At 36.9% G+C, this 26,922-nt stretch overlaps 1 protein-coding gene across 1 annotated transcript in view; it reads left to right on the forward strand.

Moving 5' to 3' along the window:
- Positions 1-17,696: 17,696 nt before the first annotated feature.
- crip2 (cysteine-rich protein 2) overlaps positions 17,697-26,922 on the forward strand; it is a 29,378-nt gene continuing 20,152 nt past the window's right edge. Inside the window, exon 1 of the mRNA XM_073826787.1 lies at positions 17,697-17,805. Coding sequence (XP_073682888.1) covers positions 17,763-17,805 — 43 coding nt within the window. The 5' untranslated portion in view covers positions 17,697-17,762. The remainder of the gene's footprint in view (positions 17,806-26,922) is intronic.

A 26,922-nucleotide genomic window follows, 5' to 3' on the forward strand; every position in this document is an offset into this window, starting at 1 on the left:
GTAAAGATCATGTTCCATGAAAATAATTCTACCGTAAATATATTAAAACTTAATTTTTGCTTAGTAATATGCATTGTTAAGAACTTAATTTAAAACAACTTTAAAGGTGATTTTCTCAATATTTTCATGTTCCATGAAAATAATTCGTAAATTTCCTACCGTAAATATATTAAAACTTAATTTTTGAGTTTTCAGTTTACAGTCGATGTGTAAAGATCAGTTTCAAAGGGTCACTGACCAGGTGACCACTGACCTTATATGTAACCCTGGACCATGTGGTCCAGGGTCACATATAAGGTTATTACTAACAATCTGCAAGCTGCTCACAAAATGAATCATCTCGTGTCACATCTAGAAGAAAACACACACACAAACACACACACTTCAAAATAAAGAGGTGTCATTCTGACTGTCACCAGATGGCATCAATATACTTTCTATATTACATTAAGCTTATACAGGAAAATAAATGAAAATGTCTTAAACAACAGAGCAGGAATGATGCAATTTGCATCCAAGATAGTCTGCTGTAGAGATAGAGATAGTCTGCTGTATTTATATGCACATTTTACTGCTGATCAGCAGGAGGCGCTAGTAACCCATCTTTAATCACATGTCTTTGTCCCCACGTGCTCGCTACAGAACAAAGTGTACAATACCGAGTCCTCAGAACACAGCAGCACTGACGCTGCTGACAGAGGAAATGACACTCAATTAATTGGCTCATCTCGGCTCTTTCACAACACATCAGGAGATTAGATTCGGTCCTGATGACAGATATTTTGTCACAGCAACCCTGGCTCTGACCTCATCTCATGCATTGTGTGGTACAAAGCTTTTCTTTCCAGAACTATCGTTTTCCTCTTCCTGTTCTCTGTGTTGTGGCCTATGAGATTAGAAGAGAAAATTGTGTGGTGGAGATGTGATAAGTGTGTATGCGTTTGTGGTTTCCATGTGTGTCTGTGTGCACATTCATCTGGTTTAGAAACAGCGTGTGCTGTAGAAGCCATGGCCTAGTGCTCTGACTCTGAGAAGGTGACATGAGTTTGAATCCGGGTCGATCCTATTCCTCCACAGATTCTAGTTGAAAACTCTTAAAGAACAGGTCATATGGGTTTTCGAAAAATATATTTTTTTGCAGTTTGGAACATAGCTATCCTTCAATGTAAACAGTCTGCAAAGTTGTTAATCAAAAAAAGTGCATGATGAATAAAGATAGTGTCTCTTAAAAGAAAGAGTCAACTCTGAACCGCCTTAACGAGTCGTCATATTTTCGAATCTTCAGCTTGTTACCTATATACGTCGCTCAGTAACACACTAGCTTATGCTGCCTTCATGTGATATGGGAAAGATGATGCTTTCCACTTGTGAAGTGGAAATTACCAGTGTGTTGTGTTCAGGTGCTTTTGTTGTCGTAGTGAAGAGAAACATGGCGGACTCGCAATTTGTCCTCACATGCTACTTTGGTAAAACAGACCAAATAAAATAACATGAGAACATTGGCTCCTTCAGAACACTGTACCGCACAGCACCCTACTGGAGGCGAGCCACGACGAGCTAGCATCTTCTCTTAACGGTATTTTTAAAGACAACACTACGTTTAAATAGCGACGTTATTAAAATCCTTTATGCCCAAGCATTATGGGGGCTACAAACTAACCAACTAAACAGCAGAGAACTTTTAACATCATGCAATGCTTATCATTCAGTATAGTTTCGTTGCTGTCCGCCATGTTGAAAGGTCAAAGTTTATCCCATCTCGGCAACTCGGGTATCATAAAAAATTTCGAGCTTTCCAGTGGAAATTACAACGTGAGTGGGTGTTCATGTGCAATTTAGATGTCGGATTTTGGTATTTTCCATAATTACGATAGCACATGAAGGCAGCAATAATCCCGCCTGCCCGTGAAAAACAAATACTCTGACCTGCCCTCAAACACTTTCACTAGTTAGTGTGTTTACATCAAGTCGAGAAGATGCTTTGTTCCATGATACCACAATAACACAATTCAAACCCTTTGTTGTGTGCTCGCATTTTACCAAGGACTGCTTTTCTAATCTTGACGAGTTCAATGCAGAATTTGCTAAATGCTTGTCAATGAAATAAGTCTGTTTCTTCTTTATTACAACCAACATATATTAATAGAATTAATACGTTATGTGTATTTTTTCAAAATATCAAGTTTTTGTGCTAATATGTCATGTATACTTGATGTATGCAGCTTTAGGTTTCAATGTAAACCACAATATTACTGTCTTACTGAAAAAGTTCTGAAAATTCACTTTAAAGGGGTCATCGGATGCCCAGTTGATATGATTCTTTAGGAACTTAATGAGAAGTCTATAACATACTTTGGTTAAAATTTCTCAATGGTAGTGTAAAAAACTCTCTTTTTACCTGGTCAAAATCAGCCCTTTTCAGAGCGAGCTATTCTGTTGTATGTTTCCTTAAATGCTAATGAGCACTGCTCGCCCCGTCCCTCTCTGCCATGGGATGATGAGCCGTAATGTTTACTTTAACCGCATTTAACGGAGAGAAAGGCCATTTGCAAACATGCATAAAAACCCTTATACTGACTTCTGCTGTGGGTGAAGGTGCATTACGAATGATTTGCACGAACATAGACGCATATGTGGTCGGGATCGGCGCTGTCCTTTCAAAAACGAAAGTAATGTTAATCCTCTGCGTCTTCAGCGGCTCAGATGTCGGGGAGTAAATGACGACTGCTGTGTTCATTATTACATCCAACAACAGAACACCTCAATCACTCAATCTGAGACATTCTTGTCTTCCTCTGCACCTGAGTCGACACAATGGCGATCTGAGTCGGACTGTTTCACCTCGGTGAGGGTGGGTCTAAGGTAAGGCGCTCATGTCAATCAACTATCATGGGAGCGGCCTCTGAGAAGCTGAGAATGACCTGATTTTAAAAAGGGGATATTACTTTTAAAGATTAAAAAAATACCAGTGGGTGGATTTGTATCATTGTAGGGTGGTTGTGTACACAATCTGCCAACACACATTAATGTTCAAACAACATGTAAAAGTTAGTTTTGCATCCAATGCCCCCTTTAAACTCAGAACTACTTCAAATGACTCATTTTAAAATCATTGCAAAATGATTCTAATATTAAATGTATATTCTGAGAAAATGACAATGTTTTCTGACCTTAGATGCATTTAAACCTGTTGAAGCGGACAATATTAGGGCACTTTAAAATACCATAGCCTGTGACCTGCTCCCTGTTAGTGGAATTAAATAAAGGCAAATTATGAATAGCATCATGAATATAGTGAAATTAAATTTACGCTTTACTGTCTTTCACAAAACACATTTGTCATTGTAATTTTACAGGGAATGCCTTATTGATAGGGGAAAATTCTGTCATCTTTTCTGAAAGTCATGGAAATTACATTGTCAATGTTTTAGAAATAAAACTGCTCACATTTCACTGCTTCACATTTTACATTTCAGTAGGGATTAAAAAATATTTTCACACTTTTTGCATAACTTACAGCTTGATTAGAAATGACAATACAAGTGATATTTACTTTGATTTTCCTTTTTTCATTTTCATATGTCATGTCTCATATTTCAAGCATGTGGAAATGACACCAAAACTGTAAAATAGCTGTCATTTTAAAGGTGACATATCAGGAACAAAAAAAGGACAACCCAGTAACTTTGTTTTGCTTAGACTTTTTCTGCCAGCATGTGAAAAAACATGCGTGTCAGATTTCCCTCACCCCGTGACCAAGTAAGGGGTCTTATTATAATATTACAGCCCCTTAAGTTGCACATTTCCACCTACGGTGCCACAATTTTGTTTTCGCAAGTGTCTACGGTGTACCAGTTCTAATAGCATGGCGTAGTATAGACATGCGTTTTCTTTCCCAGCTGTTTACCTTCGCAGACATATCCGACTGTTTTTGTAACTCATGTGTGTTTTTAACATAAACTTGAGTGTATTTGACAGTTTAAGTCCAATAAGACATGAAAGAGAACTTAGTACTCACATGCCATCTGACAGCCATTTTCTGTGCATTCGCTTCGGATGTGTGCGCTCAGGAAGCCCTATATCAGAAGTTTAAACTGATATGGTTTAAAACGCAAGATTTAAGTGCAATACATATGATAATCAAAACCAAACAGATGTGTTTTTAGCAGAGTATCTACGTACGAGCTGTAAAGGCACAGAGAAAGGCGGCATGGAGCAGCAGTATATCTGCATTTAAAGAGACATGCTCAAATAAAGCGTGTTTCTGCTTCCACTCAAAATGGGCATTTTCAAAATGATATAATGATCTGTGAGGTATTTTGCGTTGAAACTTCATAGACACATTCTGGGGACACCTGAAACTTATATTACATCTTGTAAAAAGAGGCATAATAAGTCTTCTTTTAGCTTTATTGAACTCAAATATAGCTAGCCTTATTATTTTTGACAGAGCCATTAGAAATATCATCTTCCCAGTTTCATTCTTCTTTCCATATTATTTCACAGAAATTAAGACCTGGTCCTTTACTGATGTACGGGGAGAAGTGTTTACTCTAACAGTATCTGTACCAATAGTGATTAATGCCCCCCAAAAAGTCAGTGTGTGTTTGAGGTATGATGTGTTTCTTTTCCTAGGCAATAACAGTGGAACTGTTTAATAGTTATGTTTAGTCCAAACTAGCAGAGTATATATCTAATTACAATTATAAACTTCCTATAAACAATTTCATTCCAGAACGGCCCAGCTGAAACACTCAATCACGGTTGTGGCAAAAAAGCCAAAGAGGGACAACAGTAAGTTTAGAAATTGACATGATGTAACTTCTTAAACAAGCTAGTAGCCTGTAGTGATGATTGTCAACATTACTGTTGTTTTGCAGTTGCTGGTTAACTGAGACAAACACAGAAAGAGCATTGTGGAGGACGGATCTCAATGTAAGATGACGAAGATATTGTTGTTGATGTGGATGCACACAGGATCTACAGTGAGGACTGGTGTCTGCTGGGACACATCGTTTCATGTGTTATTTACTGCATTTGCTTGAAATCGTTCTTTCAATGTGTATTTTTTAAATGTTCTCTGTTGAAATAGTTTTCTGACTATTTACCAATAATAAAGACAAACAATCAATTGTTGGTTAAACTATACAGTTGAGGTCAAAAGTTTACATACCCCTTGCAGAATCTGTAAAATGTTAATTGTTTTACCAAAATAAGAGGGATCATAGAAAATGCATGTTGTTTTTTATTTAGTACTGACCTGAATAAGATATTTCACATAAAATATATTTACATATAGTCCACAAGAGAAAAATATAGTTGAATTTATAAAACAGACTCTGTTTTTGGTTTAGTGATAGTTGTTAATGAGTCCCTTGTTTGTTCTGAACAGTTAAACTGCCCGCTGTTCTTCAGAAAAATCCTTCAGGTCCCACAAATTCTTTGGATTTTCAATATTTTTGTGTATTTGAGCCCTTTCCAACAATGATTGTATGATTTTGAGATCCATCTTTTCACAATGAGAACAACTGAGCGACTCATATGCAACTATTACAGAAGGTTCAAATGCTCACTGATGCTTCAGAAGGAAACATGATGCATTAAGACCTGGGGGGGGGGGGTGAAAACTTTTACAATTTTAAAATCAGGTTAAATTTCACTGATTCTGTCTTCTGGAAAACCTGTAAGTATCTTCTGTAGTTTCTGAAGGGCAGTACGTAATGAAAAAAATATTATATTTAGGCAAAATAAGAAAAATGTACACATCTTCATTCTGTTCAAAAGTTTTCACCCCCGGCTCTTATGCATCATGTTTCCTTCTGAAGCATCAGTGAGCGTTTAAACCTTCTGTAATAGTTGCATATGAGTCCCTCAGTTGTCCTCAATGTAAAAAGATGGACCTCAAAATCATACAGTCATTGCTGGAAAGGGTTCAAATACACAAAAATGCTGAAAGACCAAAAAATTTGTGGGACCTAAAGGCAGTTTAAAGCAGTGGTTCTCAATCCTGGTCCTGGGGGACCCCTGCTCTGCACATTTTGCATATCTCTCTTATTTAACACACCTGATTGAGATCTTCAGCTTGTTAGTTCAGTTCATGGATCTCTACTAATGAGCTGATGATCTCAATCAGGTGTGTTAAATAAGGGAGACATGCAAAATGTGCAGAGCAGGGGTCCCCCAGGACCAGGATTGAGAACCACTGGTTTAAAGGAACCGTATGTAGGATTGCGGCCAAAACTGGTACTGCAATCACTTTCAAAATACTGTAGAACGGTGTATCCCCTCCCGCTCCCCCCTGACTCGAGGTTGCCAGCTAAGCTGCAGGATCAGGCTGCTAGTGCTACAAGGAGCTTCAAGTGACGAGTCCTACACAGTAATTTGTTTTTCTTCTGTTAATTATGTTTATGCTTCACAAGAGATGTTTTGCGAACTAATTATGTATCGCAAAAATTTACAGATGGCGATTAGCCAAATATTTCGTAAAGATGTACTGTAATACCACATTTCAGTCGGAACATAGATTGTTTTCATACCCTGCTAGTGGTGCGATATAAAGCTTTTTATGAACGCATTTTGCACGACCAACCGTGGGAAATCCACTGTGTACGGAAGCAAAGTTAGCCAAACATAGATGAATCTTACTTGTCCAGGAGAAAATTACCAACGATGGCGTCTATCTTCAAATTCTTCTCCGTTTTCAGCCGACTCCATCTTTCAAAGGCATATCCTATACAAATCCTATTTTTATTTCGGACTTTGTCACGACGTATTTCGGATTCATAACGAGGTCTTTTAGGTTTCGTAACGTTATACATGTTTTATCCGACACGTTCGTATAGCCGCAGCTGTAACAGAGCTGGCAACCCGGATCACAAAACTCTACTGACTTCGTGATTGGTAGATAGCTGGAGGGTGGAGCCTCAGACCAAAACACAAAATGACAACAATAACATCAGTTGAGGGCTGCAACTCTCACTTTTAAATGACAATATCCTGGCCGGACCACTGTTGTCAGTGATATAAGTATTTGAAATGAACATGATTTCTTAATGTCTAGTGACATGTCAGGGCCATTTTATGATTAACTGACATAAATTTCTTACATACGGTTCCTTTAACTGTTCAGGACAAACAAGGGACTCATGAACAACTATCACTAAATTAAAATGACACAGCTGTGGATCATTCAGATAACAAAGTATCCATTCCAAAACTTTTCATGGGGACTAAAAAGTTTATACGGGTGCAGAGACACAAAAAGACAAAGCAATAAAGTGAATGAGAGAAAGAGGAAAAAAGACTACACTCCTCTCTGGCCAGAAGCGACAGGATTTTCAAACTCTCAGCTGCTGCGGATTGGCATGAACGCCGTCTCCATCTGCCCTGCCCTGCTGGAGAATTACACCAGCCTCTTTGACCAAAACCACAGAGCACCAGGCATCAAGGGTGCGAGGCCCTACAAGAGGCCAGCTGTCCGTGTTTTAGCCTGCTATCTGTTCTACAGGCCACGGACAGTTGGCAAAAGAACACTGGAGTCATCCGTATGCCAAAAATCTTGGGGAAAAAAGCAGCAGCTGACCCCAGAGACCGCAGGGCTGGGTTACTGGCTCCACGCGCACGGATGTATTGCGTGCAGAAGTCTACATATCTACATCAATTGATCTTTTTTTGAGCAAATGCACATGTGTGAATGCATTTCCCCCTGCTGCTCTGCATGATATACAGCAATATTTGAATAAAAGTAGGGCAGTAAAGGGCAATGATCACTCACACACGTATTTCCCTAGGCAAGACTGTCAGTTTAACAGGACTAGACAGTTTTATGCATCATTTTTTTAAATGGTACATGCATGAACTCACATGTATGTGTATATATACGCATGTACAAATTGTTAATCTTGTCATTTACGATCGCTGTGGTTGTGGTTTGTTATACAATGATGTAAATGACAGCCTACTCGTTCACATGACCTTTAAATCAATCACAGCTTCCTGCTTAAAACTGGATCCGCTCCTTGAATACTGCAAAACCCTTCATTCTACGCCAGTCAAAATTATAAGCGTGTAGGCCGTAACCTTCATTTTGAGCACACAAATTATATTGCAGGGAAAAGCGCTTGCTTTATTTAGTTCACAGAGTTTTACAGTTTGAAAGAAATATTTTTATACATCCCGATGTGCATGTCCTATGAAAGACGTTTCCATGTCAGGAGTAAAACAGATAAATACATGAAACAAAAATGTGACTAATAAAAAGGATTTTAAAATTTATATATCACTATAAATTTATATGTGTATCTATACAGTGCCTTGCGAAAGTATTCTTCGTTTTTTTACGTTTTGTTATATTGCTGCCATATGTTAAAGTTAAACTGCTTTAAATTACTTTTTTCCACATCAGTCCACACTCCATACAAAGCAAAAAAACTAAATTGTCACAACTTTGTAAATTTATTAAAAATTATACATACGTTGCATAAATATTCATACCCTTAACTCAGCACTTAGCTGTAGCACCTTTACAACCGCAAATCTTTTTGGGTATGATGCGACAAGATTTGCACATCAGCATTTGGCAATTATGTGCAATTCTTTGCCTCACCTCTTCACCTACATGCAGTTTTTTTTTACCTTAGGGCTTGTTTTTTGCTTTGATATGCTGTTGATATTTTCAGCTGTTAGTCCTTTTATTAAGACGTGCCTTTCCAAATCATACCCATTTAATTGAACTACACTTAAAGTCTAGTAACATCTACAAGCAATAAGAGTGATCCTGAGATAAATTTCAACTGTCCCAGAAAATAATTTGAATACTTTTAATTTTTAATAAATTTGCAATGTTAAAACTTATACTTAATTTCATGTACTTTTAGAGCCTAAAAATTGCTTTCATACAGAGAGTGAAGCTGTTTAAGGACTTTTCCCTTTATTGTACTAATTTTGCACTGTGTGATTTACTTCAAAGGCAAAATTACAGATGTGAACTGTGATGTACTTTCTTGACCCTAACCTAAAGACTATACACTAAGTGTTTGTCCTGTGCCAGGGAGACAAATGTGGCACTGGCGGCTATGTGTTTGAGAAATGGCGCTCTGTTTGGTTTGAATATGTCAAGTTTCAGGACTCTTGTGTGGGCGTTCACATGCTGTTTTGACAAAGTGTGTTTCTGGACAGGTTCAGTTTGAAACATTGTGGAAGTGATCTCATATCCCATATGAGAAGAAAGAAAAAAGAAAGTTGTATCAACTGAAAAAAAGCAATATTATTCTTAGTTATCACTGCAGGAAGCTTTTAGACAATGTCTGACTTGGAAAAGGACAAAATGAGAACTAGTAGTTGCTACAATGAGTTTCCCAAGATTGTCATTTTAGGCATTTTACTTTGAAAGAAAATGTGTGGGAAAAACCTATGCAGTTTTCATAGAGATGCAATTTAAGCCTTAACTGCATACCTCAGGTCTTTAGCAACCTCCAACATCATTGACTACCCTCTTCCTCTTTCATTTTTAAAAGTTAAACTTCTATAAACTTCTTAGTAATCCTTAGTAATCTATAATCTAATAAATAGCTATTTATTATAACAATATAAGAAGGACAAAAATAAAATGGGAAAATAATGTGTTTTTTAAATGTAATTTCTTGTAAAAAAAAAAAAAAAAAAAAAAAGTGTATAGCAACCCGAGTTATGTAACAGTGTATATTATTCCTGTGCAAAAATAATTAAATATCTGATGACTCAATGATGTTTCACTCATAATTTCCGCAAGCATAAAACAAAAGAGTCAGCCAAAGCTGAACTGACTTGAATGACTTAACAGCAGTCATTTGATGTGGATGTGGTGAATTTTATTTATTTTATTTTTTTATTGTTGTTGTTGTTATTAAAATATTTGGAGAGCTTAAAATATCTGAATATGTATTAAGGATTGGCGAAACATTTATGCATTTAAGCATGAACATACTTTCTTGTCATACAACAGTGGCCCCAAAATTTTATTTTATTTTATTTTATAAAAATACTTAACATTGTGGAAGTGAAATGGTTTACAACAGCTTTTAAGTGAAGCACCTTGGTGGTAGACCAATCATAGGTAAAAAATGCTACACTTTATTTTATTTATTTATTTTTATTTAATAAAAATGAAATGCGTATTAATAAAAAAAATACATTTGACATTTTATTAGTTTTTTTCTTTGTTCACTGGGTGTTCCTATTTACTTCAAAAGGTAATTTATACAGTTTAAAAATAACTGCAGGAATAAGCACACAGTAGTGTGTTGCTTATGGTTATCGGTCATTTTTAAAAAAACGATTTGCAGATAAAATAATTTAAAAGCATTAAAAGAAAGTTTTTATCAGAGCCCTTGTTATTCTTTTTTATTTTACACGTATTTTCATTTTTATACCAGACATATAGGCTACAGTTGAAGTCAAAAGTTTACATACACCTTGCAGAATCTGCAAAATGTTAATAAAAAAAGAAGGTGCATACAAAATGCATGTTATTTTTTATTTAGTACTGACCTGAATAAGATATTTCACATAAAAGATGTTTACATATATTCCACATGAGAAAACAATAGGGTTAGATCAGGGTAAATTTGACTTATTTTGTCTATTGAGGAACATGTAAGTATCTTCTGTAGCTTCTGAAGGGAAGTACTAAATGAAAAAATATGATATTTAGGCAAATGTACACATCTTCATTCTGTTCAAAAGTTTACACCCCCAGCTCGTAATGCATCGTTTTTTCCTTCTGAAGCATCAGTGAGTGTTTGAACCTTCTGTAATAGTTGCATATGAGTCCCTCAGTTGTCCTCAGTGTGAAAAGATGGATCTCGAAATCATACAGTCATTGTTGGAAAGGGTTCAAATACACAAAAATGCTGAAAAACTGAAGGAACTTGGAAACAATGAAAAAAAAAAAACACCTGTGGATCATTCAGGTAAAACACAGTATTAAGAATCAAGTGTATGTAAACTTTTGAACGGGGTCATTTTTATAAATTCAGCTATTATTTTCTCTTGTGGACTATGTAAACTTTTATGTGAAATATCTTATTCAGGTCAGTACTAAATAAATAAAAAAATATTCAAAAATTCTACAAGGTGTATGTAAACTTTTGACTTCAACTGTATAAACAGATGAATAAGAACTATTGCAAGTAATATCCACAACACATTCAATATCCATTGTAACCAAAACATCCTTAACATCCTCCAAAAGTTCCCTGCTTACGTAATCAACAGATTAATGACTTGTATTTTCCTGTCAGATGCTAGAAAGTAAATAAGCTTTAAATCCACATGATATGTCGCTCAGTCTTCTCCTGTGACTTCTTGTGGTTACATCACCCGCTCAACTGACCGAAAGCATTAGTTTTCCACTTGAACTCAGACAAACAATGATTCAACAAAGCCATGAACAATGCGTAAGCAAACCAGCTAAATAAAGTAGCTCTGATTAGATAAAACAAAGATACTCCAGAGAGGAGGAAACTCCCAGAGGAGGACTGCTGGAAAGCTAAGTACATCTTCCCATCACTGCAATCTCAGAGTGAGTGCTGAGAGTGGAGGACGAGGTCACTCACTGTTATCTCAGGCAGAGAATCAAGACAAACACCAAGAGATGAATTTTGACATTCCTCAGCATCCATTTTCAGAAACTTCAAGTATGACAAAGAGTGCAACGATGCTATTTATGTAAGTGTACCATGTTAAGGTCACTCCAAGTTCTTCTCCAGCTCCTTCTTCTGCGAATGTCTGATAGTAAAGTTTACTTGAGTCACTTAGAGACTAATTAGAGATAATATGGTGTCTGTGCCTTGTCTGCCTTATCGGTCACCACAGACACCTGCTGTTGTTTTCCAGACTTCTGTCTTTAACTGCAGACACCCTTAAGAGGTCTGATATCAAACGCTTTCCTTCAGTCTCTTGCAGTTAATAATATCCAGAACCACTTTAATACAATAATAGACAAGTTCTGCTTCAGTACATCTGGATCCTCATTCACATTTGCATACTCTATGCTAATATAGCTACACGACTGGTTAAACTTACATGGCTAGATTTCTGGCATTAGCCTCAGAATATATTTCTGCTGTTTCAAATATAATTCTTTTATTAGTGATATGGACTTACACCAAATTAAGGACCAATACACCCTGCTGGTCTTAAGCCAATCTGCTAGATGGTTTTAGGGGAGTTGGGCCACTTTTTTAGCTTCAGTTGCAGGAGAGGAGTACAGAAAACAGCTTAGGTAGGTTGGTTTAAGGTTTTTGAGCAGGGTATTCACCTCATCCTTCAATGCGGAAGTAAGCCTATGGGCAAGATTTCTGGTTTAATAGGGAAATGACAAGAAAAATATGTGCAGCAAATGGTAAAACTGTTTGCACTACAAACCAATGTGTTCATAGTTAAGATTATACATGGTAAAACGCACCAATTTGCAATATCAAGCAGCAAAACTAGCAGTTTTGTACAGCTAAAAACAGTAGGATATGGATGAGACCAGAAGCCAGACCCATAAAATTTACAAATGGTCGCACCTGCTCTTGCAGCAAAAAGAAAAAAAAAAGGTGGATATATTTTAATAATACTTGTTGGTGGGCTCTTCATGCTTCACTACCTACCCAGAATACCTTAGTAACTGCAAAGTAACACCTTCAAAACGAGCTGAACGATTGGGGGGCGTTGCTCGATTCAAAGCTTGCTTTTTAAACAAAAAATCCTCTATTGTGTGGTGTCATTGCGATTATTTAAGTCCTCACGATTGAGATGCAGTGTCCCCTAAACTCAAACCATAAATGTGACCCTGGACCACAAAACCAGTCACAAAGGTAAATCTTTTGAAACTGAGATTTATAACTTTATTTATATATTATATCTGAAAACTAAATTAAATAAGCTTTCCATTGATGTATGGTTTGTTAGGATAGGACAATATTATATCAAAATCGAAACATTGAGAAAATTGCCTTTAAATTTGTCTAAATTTAGTTCTTAGCAATGCATATTACTAATCAAAAATTATGTTTAATATATATATATATATATATATATACGGTAGGGAAAATTTACAAAATATCTTCATTAAACATGATCTTTACTTAATAGCCTAATGATTTTTTGGCATAAAAGAAAAATCAATTCATTTGACCAAAACAATGTATTGTTGGCTATTGCTACAAATATACCCATGCTATTTATGGCTTGTTTTGTGGTCCAGGGTCACAAATATCAAACATATTTGATATTTAGGACTCTTGATCAGGGTAGTGTCACCTACCAGATGTTGCTTGCATCTATCCACCATATTTTTGCTGTAAGAGTGGACGTGGCTATTAGTAAATTTAATGTGTCTGGCTTCTGGTATCATTCACTTCCAGCTGTTTTTAGTTGTACAAAAGAGCTTGTTTTGCTGCTTGCAAACTGGTGTGTTTTATCATATTAATTTAATGTATAATCTTAATTATGAACACAATGGTTTGATGTGCAAACAGTTTTACTGTTTATCACTGTAAAAAAAAAAAGACAAATTTGAGTCAACTTAAAAAAAATTGTTACCCTGCTGCCTTAAAAGTTCAGTCAACTCAAATAAGTTTGGTCAAGTTGAAATGTTAAGTTGTACTAAGTGACAACTTAGATACTTGAGTTGACTTAACAAACAAAATTGGTTTGTTAAACTTAAAAGCTGGGCAAGTTACTCAGCTGTCTTACAATTTTATGTTGAATCAAATATCTAAGTTGTCACTTAGTACAACTTAACATTTCAAGTTGACGAAACCTTTTTGAGTTGACCGAACTTAAAATTTAAAGGCAGCCAGGTAACAAATCATTTTAAGTTGACTCGACAAATTGTTTTACAGTGATACTGCATTTCCCTTGGGTGGCTAATGAACCGGAAGTCTCAAACATTCCCAGAAAACAGCTTACTTCCACATTGAAAAATAAGGTGGATAGCTGAAACTTGGCAGCCACAAACATGCCACGAAAGTAGAGTACAGAGAAAGAACATCACCCATATTCTTTTTGTTTTCCTATTTTGTTTTTCACTAGAACGCACACCAGGAAATCCCGCTGACAAAATCGATTGTCCTCCATTTGTTTTTCTTCTCTAGTCACATTTGATCTCATGAGATCTTGTCACTATGAAATCGCACCTGCAATCAACAAGTGTGTGGTCTCATGGTCTCATGGTCTGGTTGAATCATCTAGTGTATGCCTTCAGTGGATTATAAGGCTAAAATTGGTTGCAACGTTTTTTTGGTTGCAATGACTGTGGTCCCCCATTGTTTTATATGCTTCTCACGGAGCCACTCCTTGGTTTTCCTGCCTGGGTGCTTTGGGTCATTGTCATGTTGGAAAACCCAGCCACGACCCATCTTTAATGCTCTGACTGAGGGAAGGAGGTTTTTGCCCAATATGTCACAATACTTGGCCCTGTTCATCCTCTCCTTAATACAGTGCAGTCGTCCTGTCCTCTGTGCAGAAAAACACCCCCAGAGCATGATGCTTCCAGCCCCATGCTTCACTGTCGGTATGGTATTATTGGGATGATACTCATCATTCTTCTTCCTCCAAACACAGCGAATGGAGTTCTGCTTTGGTCTCATCTGACCGCAAGACTTTCTCCCATGACTCCTGTGGATCATCCAGATGGTCCCTGGCAAACTTCATATGGGCCTGGACATGGGCTGACTTAAGCAGGGGAACCTTCCATGCGATGCAAGATTTTAAACCATGACGTCTTAGTGTATTACCTATAGTAGCCTTGGAAACAATAGTCCCAGCTCTCTTCACGGCATTGACCAGCTCCTCCCGTGTAGTTCTGGGCTGATTCTTCACTATTCTTATCATCATTGATACCCCACGAGGAGAGATCTTCCGTGGGGCCCCAGTCCGAGGGACATTGATAGTCATCATTAGCCTCGTCCATTTTCTGACAATTGCTCCAACAGTTGTTAATTTTTCACCAAGCTGTTTGGCAATTGCCCCGTAGCCCTTTCCAGCTTTGTGAAGGTCTACAATTTTGTTTCTTGTGTCTTTTGACAGCTCTTTGGTTTTGCGAATGTTGCTACTTAGACTTTGGCTGATTGTGGGGTGCACAGGTGTCATAATGACAGCTAACGACCTCAAACAGGTGCTACTAATTTAGAATCATGGAATCAGCAGAGTGTAGCTGGACTATTTAAAAGCAAAATAACAGGTCTTTGAGGGTCAGAAATCTGTCTGATAAGCAAGTGATCAAATACATATTTGACACAGTAATTCAAAAATAAATTGTTAAAAAAAATCATACAATGTGATTTCCGGGTTTTTATTTTTAGATTATGTCTTTCACAGTGGAAATGCACCTATGCTGAAAATTGTAGACCCCTCCATGTTTTCTAAGTAAGAGAACTATTTATATTTAATTTTAATTCTGGTTTATTTTAAGTAACAAATAAATGTTTTCAATATGTTTAGTTAACAGTTAACAGTAACAACACTGCGAAGAACACCACAGCAATAATGGTGTTGACATGGTGGTGAAACAACATGCATATTATGTTCATAAATCTAATTTATTTGATTGTTTTGGATTGAAAACAGTAATCTCCTAATTATGAGCCTAAATGCTTCACCACACCTAGATTATGTTTTGAACATTTGCTGTTATTATTTTTAAATAGCATTGTATAATTCAAATGTTCCCACATGAATCACGACAGCATGTGTGTGTGAAGAGTCGGGCTGGTTTAGGTGTGTTTGAATGGTAGTGTGGGTGTTCGGGTGGAGAATGCACTGAGGGTTACACACTTGGGTTGGGGAAACATGTGGCTGTGGCTCTGGCTCTGTCCCATGGGAAATGGGTGTGAATGGAAGACTGAGTATTTACGGAGGCAAAGAACCTTTGGCACCTGTTCACCATTTGTCCCAATGGATTTGCAAAGGCTTAAGGTAAAAGGAATTTGAAAATTTATATGCACTCATGTTCAATAGTTTAGGGTGGGGAATATTTTAAAATATTTTCCACTAACGCTGCAATTGTGTGATCAAAAATACAATAAAAACAATAATCTTTTAATTATTAATACAATTTGAAATATATTTTAAAATCCTCTGATGTGAATCTGAATTTTCAGCACCATTACTATTTTTCAGTGTCACATGATCCATCAGAAAAAAACATCCAAATATGCTGATTTGATACTCAAGAAACATTTCTGATTATTATCAATGTTAAAAACAGATGTGCTGCTTATTATTTTTGGAAACATATTTGAAAAAAAAAATAGAATATTTAACATTTATTTGCATTTATGAAATAGAAATTCCAAACAGAAGTGTATAAGAGAAGACCGTGGCTTGTTGTCACACTACTGTCTTTAGTGAAACTCAGGTTTATTTTTAAAAGGCAATTCTGCACACAAACCTTGGCTGCAAAAAAAAAAAAAAAAAAAAAAAAAAAATGAATATTTTCACTGTTTACTGAACACATGGCAGGACATACTGTCATTCTATATGGGGTAAGTTTTCCCATTGCAAACCTGCCGTAAAACAATAGCCTTTTAACAGCAAAATAAACCCATATAAAATGAACTACAAATGAGATGTAAAACAAACTAAAATATTAAACCATTGGGCAACAAGAAATGAAATTATAACATTTAAAATATAAAAATTACTGATTTTTTACTTTTCTCTGTATGTTTACAGTGTTTCACTGGCTTGACTTGTTTACCTTATTGAGATAAAGCTCCAATGTCACTTATATACGAATACCACTGCATTCGAGTTTTAAAATGCTGTGTTTTTCCACTTTTAAGTCATTTAAAAACATTATTTTACAATAAGCATTAAGGGTTTTCATCCCACCAAGCCAACACAGCAAACCCCTGCATTGCAGCTGTGCAAATGTGCTAATACAGCAAACTTACTGTCGCTGTAACACTGACACACAAATGATATTTTGTCATAGGGCCCAAAATTGCGAGCGGCACCCCTGCACTTAGGTATCAAGAGGCACTTCCACAAAAGTACTAGTCAGGGTTTTGTTTGACTAGTTGACTAAGCAATTTAGAGATTTATGGTGGACAACAGGACTTGGTTTGTGTGTAACTGTGAATGAGTGTGGAGTCAGGAAAAGGTGGACATTTGCTCTGCTGACTGATCAGTTCAAGGGAGGAATGACGTGGACACGTGGTGAAGGCAAAAGTCAGAGCTGGCAAAGACCTCAGTCTAAAAAAAAGCAGTGGGTGACAGACATTTCTGGGTGTGTGGAACAGTGATGTAAGGGACAAACTAGTCAAAACCATGATACTGCCATAGAGTGACCTCAACCCCAAACAAAAAGAGAAGTGTTGTAAGCATGACTGGGACCCGCCAATATCTTTCTCCCACTGATTTCCACTAGTAACGGTCTGGCAAGTGCTGAAGAATCCCTATTCATGAGAACTGAAAGGAACCTTTGTTGGATGCCTTTCACATTCCCGCTGAAGGATGTAAAAAGGAAGAGCCAGTGGCGGTAAGCACATAGAAGCCCCTGCCAGCAGCGCTGAGCCAGACGACTCTGCCCACTTTGTGACTTACCGTTAGCCTGGCCAATGAGAGAAGCGACAATGCGGAACGCTCAAACAGACCTGGGAAAGTGGGCGGGGCTATGCAAATACAAAGCGGCGCTTTCAGTCGGATGCGCTCCCGCTCTCAAGCCATTGGTCCGCTTGCGCTCGTGGAAGACAAACCTGACTGAGTGAGAGAATCCAGTTTAAGAGACGATGGCTTCAAAGTGCCCCAAATGCGAAAAGACTGTTTATTTTGGTAAGTTTGTGCTTACGTTTCGTTTTTACTCTGAACTATTATTTAAAATACACTCACCGTTATGTTTTGATGTGATAAATGACTTCCACGATGCATAATCATGGAAAGCGATGATTTGTTTACACAGGTGTTGATAAAACTGATTTAAACAACTAACGTTAAGAGTTTGCGAAAGATCGTAAAATATGTTTGTTTGCGGATAAATCACTCACTTTGCCGCCTTCATGAATAAATACCTTCTAGAGCACTTGCTTCTTTCAAAACTCCCCAATTTAATCTAGAACTTGCTGACGAAGAGATGCGGGATATCCCATAAATACGGATTTCCCTTGACTTTTTTCAAAGCTTAGGACAAATTCCATTTTTTTTTTCGTTGCGAGAAGTTTATTAGACGTGATTTATAAGTTATTGTGCCAGGCAAAATTAACTCAGCAAGAAAAGTTGCTAGTTGTAACCAAATCAAATGTTTTCATCCCCCCAAACTGGTCATTTTTGGACTGTTCCACTACTTGAGTGTGTCTAACAATTAAAATCACATGTCACAATATAATAAACTGTTATGTTCATTGTAGTAGCCTAAAGCTATGTTATTATATTTTGATTTTATTCATTGATTTTATAAATGCTCTTTCATATTTGAAAAATATATTGCATTATTTTAGATGTGTGACCGTGGACCACAAAACCACTCATATGGAAGCAAGGGTATATTTGTACCAATAGCCAACAATACATTGTATGGGTCAAAATCATTAGGATATTAAGTAAAGATCATGTTCTATAAAGATATGTTTTAAATTTCCTGCCATAAATATATCAAAACTTATTTGTATTAGTAATATGCATTGCTAAGATCTTGCAATTTAGACAACATTAAAAGTGTTTTTCTTAATATTTAGATTTTATTTTGCACCCTCAGATTTAGATTTTCAAATAGTTGTATCTCAGCCAAATATTGTTCTATCCTCACAAACCATACATCAATGGAAAGCATTTAATTCTGATGTTTATGTTTCATATATAGCCTATGTGTGTGTAAAATGTTGCAAAATCTAACAAATCATGGATTTAAACGGAATTTAGGCACATGCAATACTTAAAAAGTGCTTAATTTTTTAGCCCTATTTTGTACTGTATTTGTATAAAGTACCATAGATAGAAATAAATATGCAAAGATAAACTTTTAATGTCAGCTTTTTGCTTTCAGACAGTGCAATGACAGCCAGTTTATATTCAGACAATTTTATTGCCCACTTTTATAACATTAATAATAAACAGTTGTGTCTAAGTCCTGTCTGCAGTTATCTTACAATCCTCATTTTTAACATGACCAGTTAAGGAACTATTTTTCTCTTTTGACTGGACGAGTGGCTATTTTTATAAATACTAAAATGAAAGCTTAAAAGTTGCTGCACTTTGCTTTTATAGACTTAGATGTTTTCTTAAATAATATGGCATGTGCCTCCTAGTCTGGATGTTTGGGGAGCTGAAAGATCACAGTGAATGAAGGATCTCTTCATTTCATTTATATCCATTTTCAGGCCAGCAGCATTGACATCTTCTCAATATATACCTCTCAATCCATTAAACAGCTGAATAGCCTAGTCTCTGCCACTTGACCTTATCATCCCTGCTCTCATATTTATAAGGTTATTCATCAGTGCATCCGAGCCTTTGTGGTGGAAACTGAGATGATTATTCAGCTTTTATTTATGTTGTATTAATCTGCGTGTCAACCGAACAGCCATAACACACGACCAATAAAGCTGTCGGGTGGTTTTAAATCGATGGTGCGAGCGAGGTGCTGTTATATAAAAGCAAGTGCAGCTCTTACATGGCTGTGTGTCTAGTGTGTGGGCAGAAAGTTCTCTAGCTTATGTGTTTGCGGCTGGTTTTTGCTTCAGGAGCCAGATTTCACATCATGCACTTTTCCATTACATTCATAGGCTTAATAATATACAAAATTAGTCATATAAAATAAAAGTGAGCAGTTTTGCTTTAAAACATACAGACATGATGGCTGGTTTTGATGGAGACAGTGCTTTTAATTTTAGTCCATGATGCCTTAGGGCAGAAGAAAGGACAATTCAGGGTTTTAACCCAAGACCTCTGTTTACGTCATGCGGGAGTTGGTCAAGATGGATACGGGTGACTGTTCTTTTATTAGACTCACGTTGAAGCCAAGACACATTCCATACAGCTGTGGACGAGTAGAGGGTGCGGTTCTCCTCCTCTGGTCCTCTGAATATGGTAATGTCACCAAGTGGAATATTTGAGGTTGCCTTTGAATGTTGCATCCAGATCCACAGTCTAGACACAGAATGAGTAGAAACCAGTAATAAAGCTCTATTAGATAATAATAATTTAAATAATCTTGATTAATACTATTATTTTATATTATTTAATTATTTATATTATTTAATATTAAATTCCTTTCCCAGTTTATATTCAGTATTAAATGTAATATATTAAATAAAAAAACTAACCCAGCTGTTCCCAGATGGTATTTCCAAGTTGAGTTTGTGGGAGTCAGTGCATGTGTTCCTGTAAATTCCTTTCTGACTATATCCCGTTTCAAACCTTAGTGGTAAGCCACTGGAAACTTTTTAAACTTTTGGTTAAACCTTTTATTCATTTATCAAACAGCTGTCAGCAGATGCTGTGGTTTTCTTACACAAGAGCAAGCGTGAAACCTTCAGTTCTCAGATTCAAAGGTGACGCATGGAATCAGTACTTTCCCATTGTTCATACTTCCAATCAAAATGGGTGGAATCTCCCAATTTGAGTCTCTTTAGTCTATATACTCTGAAAAATATTGTCGGCATTATGTCCAGTTTCACATTTTCAACACAACGGTTCATGTATGCCTAAAAACAATGACAGCATTGTAAGTAAATGCTACAACAATTATTTTATGTTCATCCCTATTAAAGATGCCACTTTTTACAAGATGTAAAATAAGTCTCTGATGTACCCAGAGTGTTAAGATTTAGCTCAAAATACCTAACAGATCATTTTTATAGCTTGTTAAAATTGCCACTTCTAGGGCATTAGCCAAAATTGTAATTTTTCTTTTCGTGTTTACCCAAGGGATGCAACGAAATGAAAAACTTGTACAAAGCCGAACAAAATTAAACACTGGGCCGAAGGCCGATTACCGATGTTTTTCCCCCATGTATTTTGCCGATTTTTTGCACTATTGCATAAATTAAATAGCCAATATTTGCTTTTTACAGTTTGTCTTGCTTTTCAAAGAAAAAAAATCAAGTACAAAACAAACATTTTAAAGTATTTATTAATCACTGAACATTTTTAACATTTTAGTAGACATTATAGCCTACCAACAAAACACAATTTAACTAAAATATTATTCTTTGGCCATTTTTAAGACCACCTTTTTGAATCAGGCATGCGTTTTTAATAAAAATAAATGAATAACAAATAAATGCCGCCTTGCTGAGCAAAAGAGAATGTTAAAATAAATAGAGCTGTTGCAATGTTGTTATCGTTATTTTTGTCTAAATTTTTTGCTATTTTCGGCCGAACAATTTTGGTTGCCAAACATTGGGTGCATCCCTAGTTTGTCCCTTAAAATGCAAATTAGCTGGTGCTCCAGGCCCCCTTTTCAGAGAGGGCATTTTAAAAGATATAAAATGTTTACTTAATATATACTTAGTCTGGAGCTGACGTTCGCGTGCAAAGCATTGGTATTGATTCCTAAACATATAAGGGATTTTTTACCAGGGCATTTGCTTCAAAAATTAAGGGATTTCTACCTGCGATGACATGTACATAGGGAGAAATCTGGAATCGCTTGTTCAGAGAGCCTGTTTATGATTTATTGGGATTATAAATACAAAATGAGTGGGTAGATTTTTACAATTTTATGCTGGTTGTTTTCACACACTGCGGCCACACAACTGTGTTCAAACACCTTATAAAAGTGATTTTTGCATAATAGTTCCCCTTTAATGGCAGACAGAGCTCAGTTGCGAGCTCAAATCTCACTGACGAGAGAATCTGGCAAAACTAGGAATCTGCTTCCTTCACTTCTTTTCATCTTTTCTCTTTTTCACTGTTCTCCCTTCAAGGCCTGCACTCATTACTGAATAGAAGCCAGGAACGCTTTCTTTCTTAAATGCCAGTCACATCGAAATGTGAGAGGGCATGTCCATTATGTCATCCTTTGGTTTCAGATACAGGCCGACAGATAGTTAGTTTAATGGGGAGTTGTTTTTCCTCTTTCCGTCCCCATCTTTCACCATTTCTCATGCACTTTTACTGCTTGTACCCATTAAAACCCTGTGTTTTTCACATGGCTGCTTCACAAGCTGTTTTAATGTGCAGAATATGTTATATAATGCCACTTCTTGCATTTTCGCCTACTGTTTAGGGGCATTGCGTAATCATGGGAGTCAGAATTGGGGGCCGTTCACCGTGTCTGTCAGGATTCCTGGCAGGCATGAACCTCAACCATAGTTACAAGGCGTTTTTTTGCGCTTGTTGCAAGGTTAGCGAGAAAAAAGAGCTAAGACATCATGTAATTACTTACGTTTTATGCGACTAGTCTTTAAACTGACATTATTCTAATTTGACCTACCCGAAGGCTTGCAGACGTGCATAATTTGTCTCTATAAATTTGCTCAACCTGGAGACACATCAAGGAGAATTTATGCTGCATGTATTTTTTCTCTCTCTAGATCATAAATCAGGTTCATTAATGTATCAGAGTTTATCTAGATACAAATTTGGAATTTTAACTGGATAATGATCATGCATGTGATCTAGCCTGTTCATAATAGATTTCACAACCACTAAAATGTGAAATGTTATTGGCCGCAGGGAAGCTGATTAAGGCTGAGCTCCACGAGGCAGCATTGATTTGTACTGACAGCCATGGGCACTGCGATAGCACACGTGCACATGCAGCACTCATTCAGGCCAGACAATTGAAAATCACGAGGTTGCTTAATTTATATCAAGAGGAAACTGCACTAGACTGAAGAGACAGACATCTTGCCATGCCTTGCATCAGCAGGGCCACATCTGTGCAGCAAGGGCCCAAACCACACCCTGCCTTTCCGCACTACCGTAAGGAAATTCACAAGCCGTTGCAAATGGGAAAACCAAGCTCGCAATCAGACGCCTATTTGAGATTTGTTTGCAGAAGGAACTGGCACTCAGGAGGTTATGGGTTACTGTTTGCCATCATGAGTAGGGTCATTAACAGAGCTACAGAACATGATTTAAGCACAGAGCAAGCATGTGTGCTATTTATAGCTGGAAAAGCTGAGGATCATGGGAACTAACCACAGCAATCATCTCTGTGCTTATTGCAGCCAGGAAGGGCATGTAATGATTTTGTGTACATTCGAGCTACACTTTACGTCATTTTATCTTTGTGTGTGATCATACATGGCCTGCAGGCTCTCAGGTGCAAGGCTAGTGGGTCAGGCTGTAATCAGTGACTCGAAGCGAAGCGCCATGTTGGACCCAGATGGTGTGCAAATTGCTTTTGCAGTATGAGAAGATACAGTCAGGATAGAGAACAGTATCACTGTAGTGCTCTGAACAGATGGGTCCACATTAACGGCTGCTGAAGTGGAAGCAGATCTGTCTTTGCCTTTCAAATTGATTTCCATGTGTATACCCATCTTTTGAGGCTAAATCTGTTAGGGACTCGCATGGCCAACTAGAGTTTGGAGTTAATATCAAACCAGTGCCAATTGGTAAGTGCTTGGTTTGTTTGTACCTTTTTATAGTTTTGCTTTTTCACTTTTATAAAAATTCAGTCTAACACATTGAAAGTTTCTGCTGAGGGTGATGGAGTAGGTTTCAGAGAGCGTTCCTGCTGTGGAGCCCATAGGGTGTTCAGCTGTGTAAATGTTGTTGAGGCCTAGCGCTGTTTATTTGTGATTACATCTCAGGCAGGGTCAGCATATAACAGACCTTCCTTATCAATCTCTTTTTCTCGTTAGGCAGGACTAAGCATCAGAAATATAATTTCATGAAAAATTACCCTGTTTACTTTCTAAATACACATTTCTGGTCTTATTTATTATGCAAAAAAGATTGGTCTACACAGTCTTTCATCTTGCACAAATTGCCTTCCTCTGTAATGAAACCAAAAGCCAGGAAATAATGTTAATCAATCAGACAAGTATTTAGGCATTGTTTAGGCTACTATTGTGGGTAGTTAAAGGTGCCATAGAATGCATTTATACAATATTTTAAATTGTCCTCTGATATCTACAAAGAAGGTATATGGCATAGGAAAGGGCAAAAAATCACCAGAAATGGTTTTACAGGTCCATTTACAACCCTAAGATTTGTCCCTAGAATGAAATGCTCTGTTATTGCCTTATTTGGAACGTTCATGAATATTAATGAGGGGCTCTGCTCTGATTGGCTGTTTCACAGAGCTGCTCATCTCTATAGCTTGCACATGGATAAAAAATATATATTTAATTACGGAGCTCTACCCGTTTTTAATATGCGGTTTGTTCAATCTGCCGTTTTGAATTGCCGATATTTTACTCCCATTACTGTGATCACATGTGCTCTGTGTAAAGTTATAATGCAGAGGGAGTGCTTACTTACCACACAAGTTCAGCAGCTCGTCAGTGATTCTCCAGATCTGTAAATCATTTGCCATCATCAGTGCAGTTATTTCTCCATCATTCACCATCATCAGCGCGGTCATCTCTCTGTTTATGTGGTTAGTGAAATCCTATGTACTGCAATGTAACAGGCTAGCGGTAGCATTAAGCTAATAGTGTCCCTTCAGTGGCTTGCCTTGTTTTGCTGATGTTACCGATGATTGGGCGATGCAAATGTTGGGGGCGTAACTATTAACGATCCTGGGGCTATTGCATAACAGTCGGTGTTATGTTGGAATTTACCTATTTTTCGGTGGTCTTTTGCAAACACTAGATTTATATAAGAATGAGGAAACGATGGTGTTTGAGACTCATGGTATGTCATGTCCATGTACTGAACTGTTATTATTTAAATATGCCAAGGTAAATACAGATTTCCATTCTATGGCACCTTTAAAGAGTTGCAAAAGTAGTTTCATCACTTTTCAAGAGCCTCCATATAAACATAATTTTTCAATGTGGTTGCTATTATTATTCTACAGCTAAAATAACTGGTAGTGGTTGACACCAGAAGCCTTGCACATTTAAGTTAAAGGAGAAGTTCACTTGCAGAATGAAAATTTTCTGATAATTTACTCACTCCAATGTCATCCAAGATGTTCATGTCTTTCTTTCTTGAGTCGAAAAGAAATTAAGGTTTTTGAGGAAAACATTCCAGTTTTTCACCCTACCCTACCTTTTTAAACCAAAGTATACAGGCAAAAAACAAAGACTCAATGCATACGCATTGCAGAACTAGTGCAAGATGAGAATTTATGATTAAAAAGTGTAGAAATGTGTGTTTTTTTTTAAGCATCAGCTTTTGAAGCTGCATAGAAACTGTAATTTGGACCTTCAACCCGTTGGCCACCATTGAAGTCCGCTATATGAAGAAAAATCTTTAAAAGCCCTAATTTCTTTTCGACTGAAGAAAGAAAGACATGAACATCTGGGGTGACATTGGGGTGTGTAAATTATCAGGAAATTTTCATTCTTGAAGTAAACTTCTCCTTTTAAAGGCACAACATGTAATTTTCAATTCTAGAGTGCACATATATAAAACAAACAAAGAAACAAAGGCGTATTTTGATGATGCCATGATTTTAGTGTGGAATCATGGGGGTTGTCGTCTTCATCCCCACAGCTGATGAAATCCGACTGGGCTTGGGCAGAAATCATATTCATGGATGAGCTAATGTATTATTACACTTTTATTAACAGATTTAAACATTCTTGGAAACTTTTGGCATATCGAAGTACACATGTCAACAAAATATATAACACTGTTCTAGTGGTTTTTGGAAATTTTAATCACAAAATCTTATATATTGTGCTTTTAAAAAGGGCCATGCACACTCTTACCTATAAAATTAAGTGCATAAACTTTCCACTTTTGACTACAACTTTGTGCCGTCCTTGCTTAAACCCACCTCATTGACCCTTCACCAAGTCCCACTTAAAAAAAAAACGTATTCACTGAATCCATAGCCTTGTGGGCAACACTCCAACCTATCGCACAATAGGGCTTATTAGATTCCCGGTATGTGATCCTTTCCCTGGTTCTGTTCCCCTCCGCTCTCCTATCACTTCCTGTCATTGATTCAACTGCCCTATCAATAACAAAGGGCAAAATAGAAATATAAAACACACCTAGAGCTGTGGGCAGCCATTGAAGCAACTGGGGGTTAGATGCCTTTCTCAAGGGCATCTCAGTTGTGGGTAATGAGGGTGGAAAAGAGAGCTCTATATATTAACCTATATTTTGTGTATATTCAAAAACCTATATTTTGTGCCGGTACTGAGAATCAAACCTGCAACCTTTAGGTTACAAGTCCGACTCTCTAACCATTAGACCACAACTGCCCCTATAATTGTAATAAAATGTCCAGAGAGGATAAAAGCTGTACTTTTACGGTTCATCTTATAGCTTTCTTACAATTGGGATGTTCTGTAAAGCTTGTTTGAATTGGCAACCTTATTATTAGGGATGCACAATATGAAAAATTGTAACCGATACCGATAGCCGATAATTAAGTCCTTCTTTTGGCCGATGCCGATACCGATACCAATAACCAATACATTCATATTTTTATATGATAATTTTGTGCACACAGGAGAATACAAAATCTAAGATAAACTAATGAAATTTATATTATATATCTGGGTCTAACAATCATAGCAAACAGTCCTGACTCTTCAAAAAATTTTTTATTTTTTTGTGTAAGGCACCAAAATTCTAAATAAAATAAAATGCTTTGACATTTTGTCAACCTGGAAAAAATGAAAAGTGCATCATGGAGTAAAGTCAGATGTCCAAATGTCTGTGGTAAAGCTTACATGCAGTCCATTCTTATTGATCATATTATGAATGTGTGCAGCAGCCAAATCGTACAAGGCGGGGAATGAAACATCAGAATCGAGATAAAAACATCTCAACTTTTCAGAATGCTGCAAGCGCAACGCAGGTCATGTGACATGA

The sequence above is a fragment of the Garra rufa genome, chromosome 21 (assembly GCF_049309525.1).
Source record: "Garra rufa chromosome 21, GarRuf1.0, whole genome shotgun sequence".
In the NCBI taxonomy this organism is placed as follows: domain Eukaryota; kingdom Metazoa; phylum Chordata; class Actinopteri; order Cypriniformes; family Cyprinidae; genus Garra; species Garra rufa.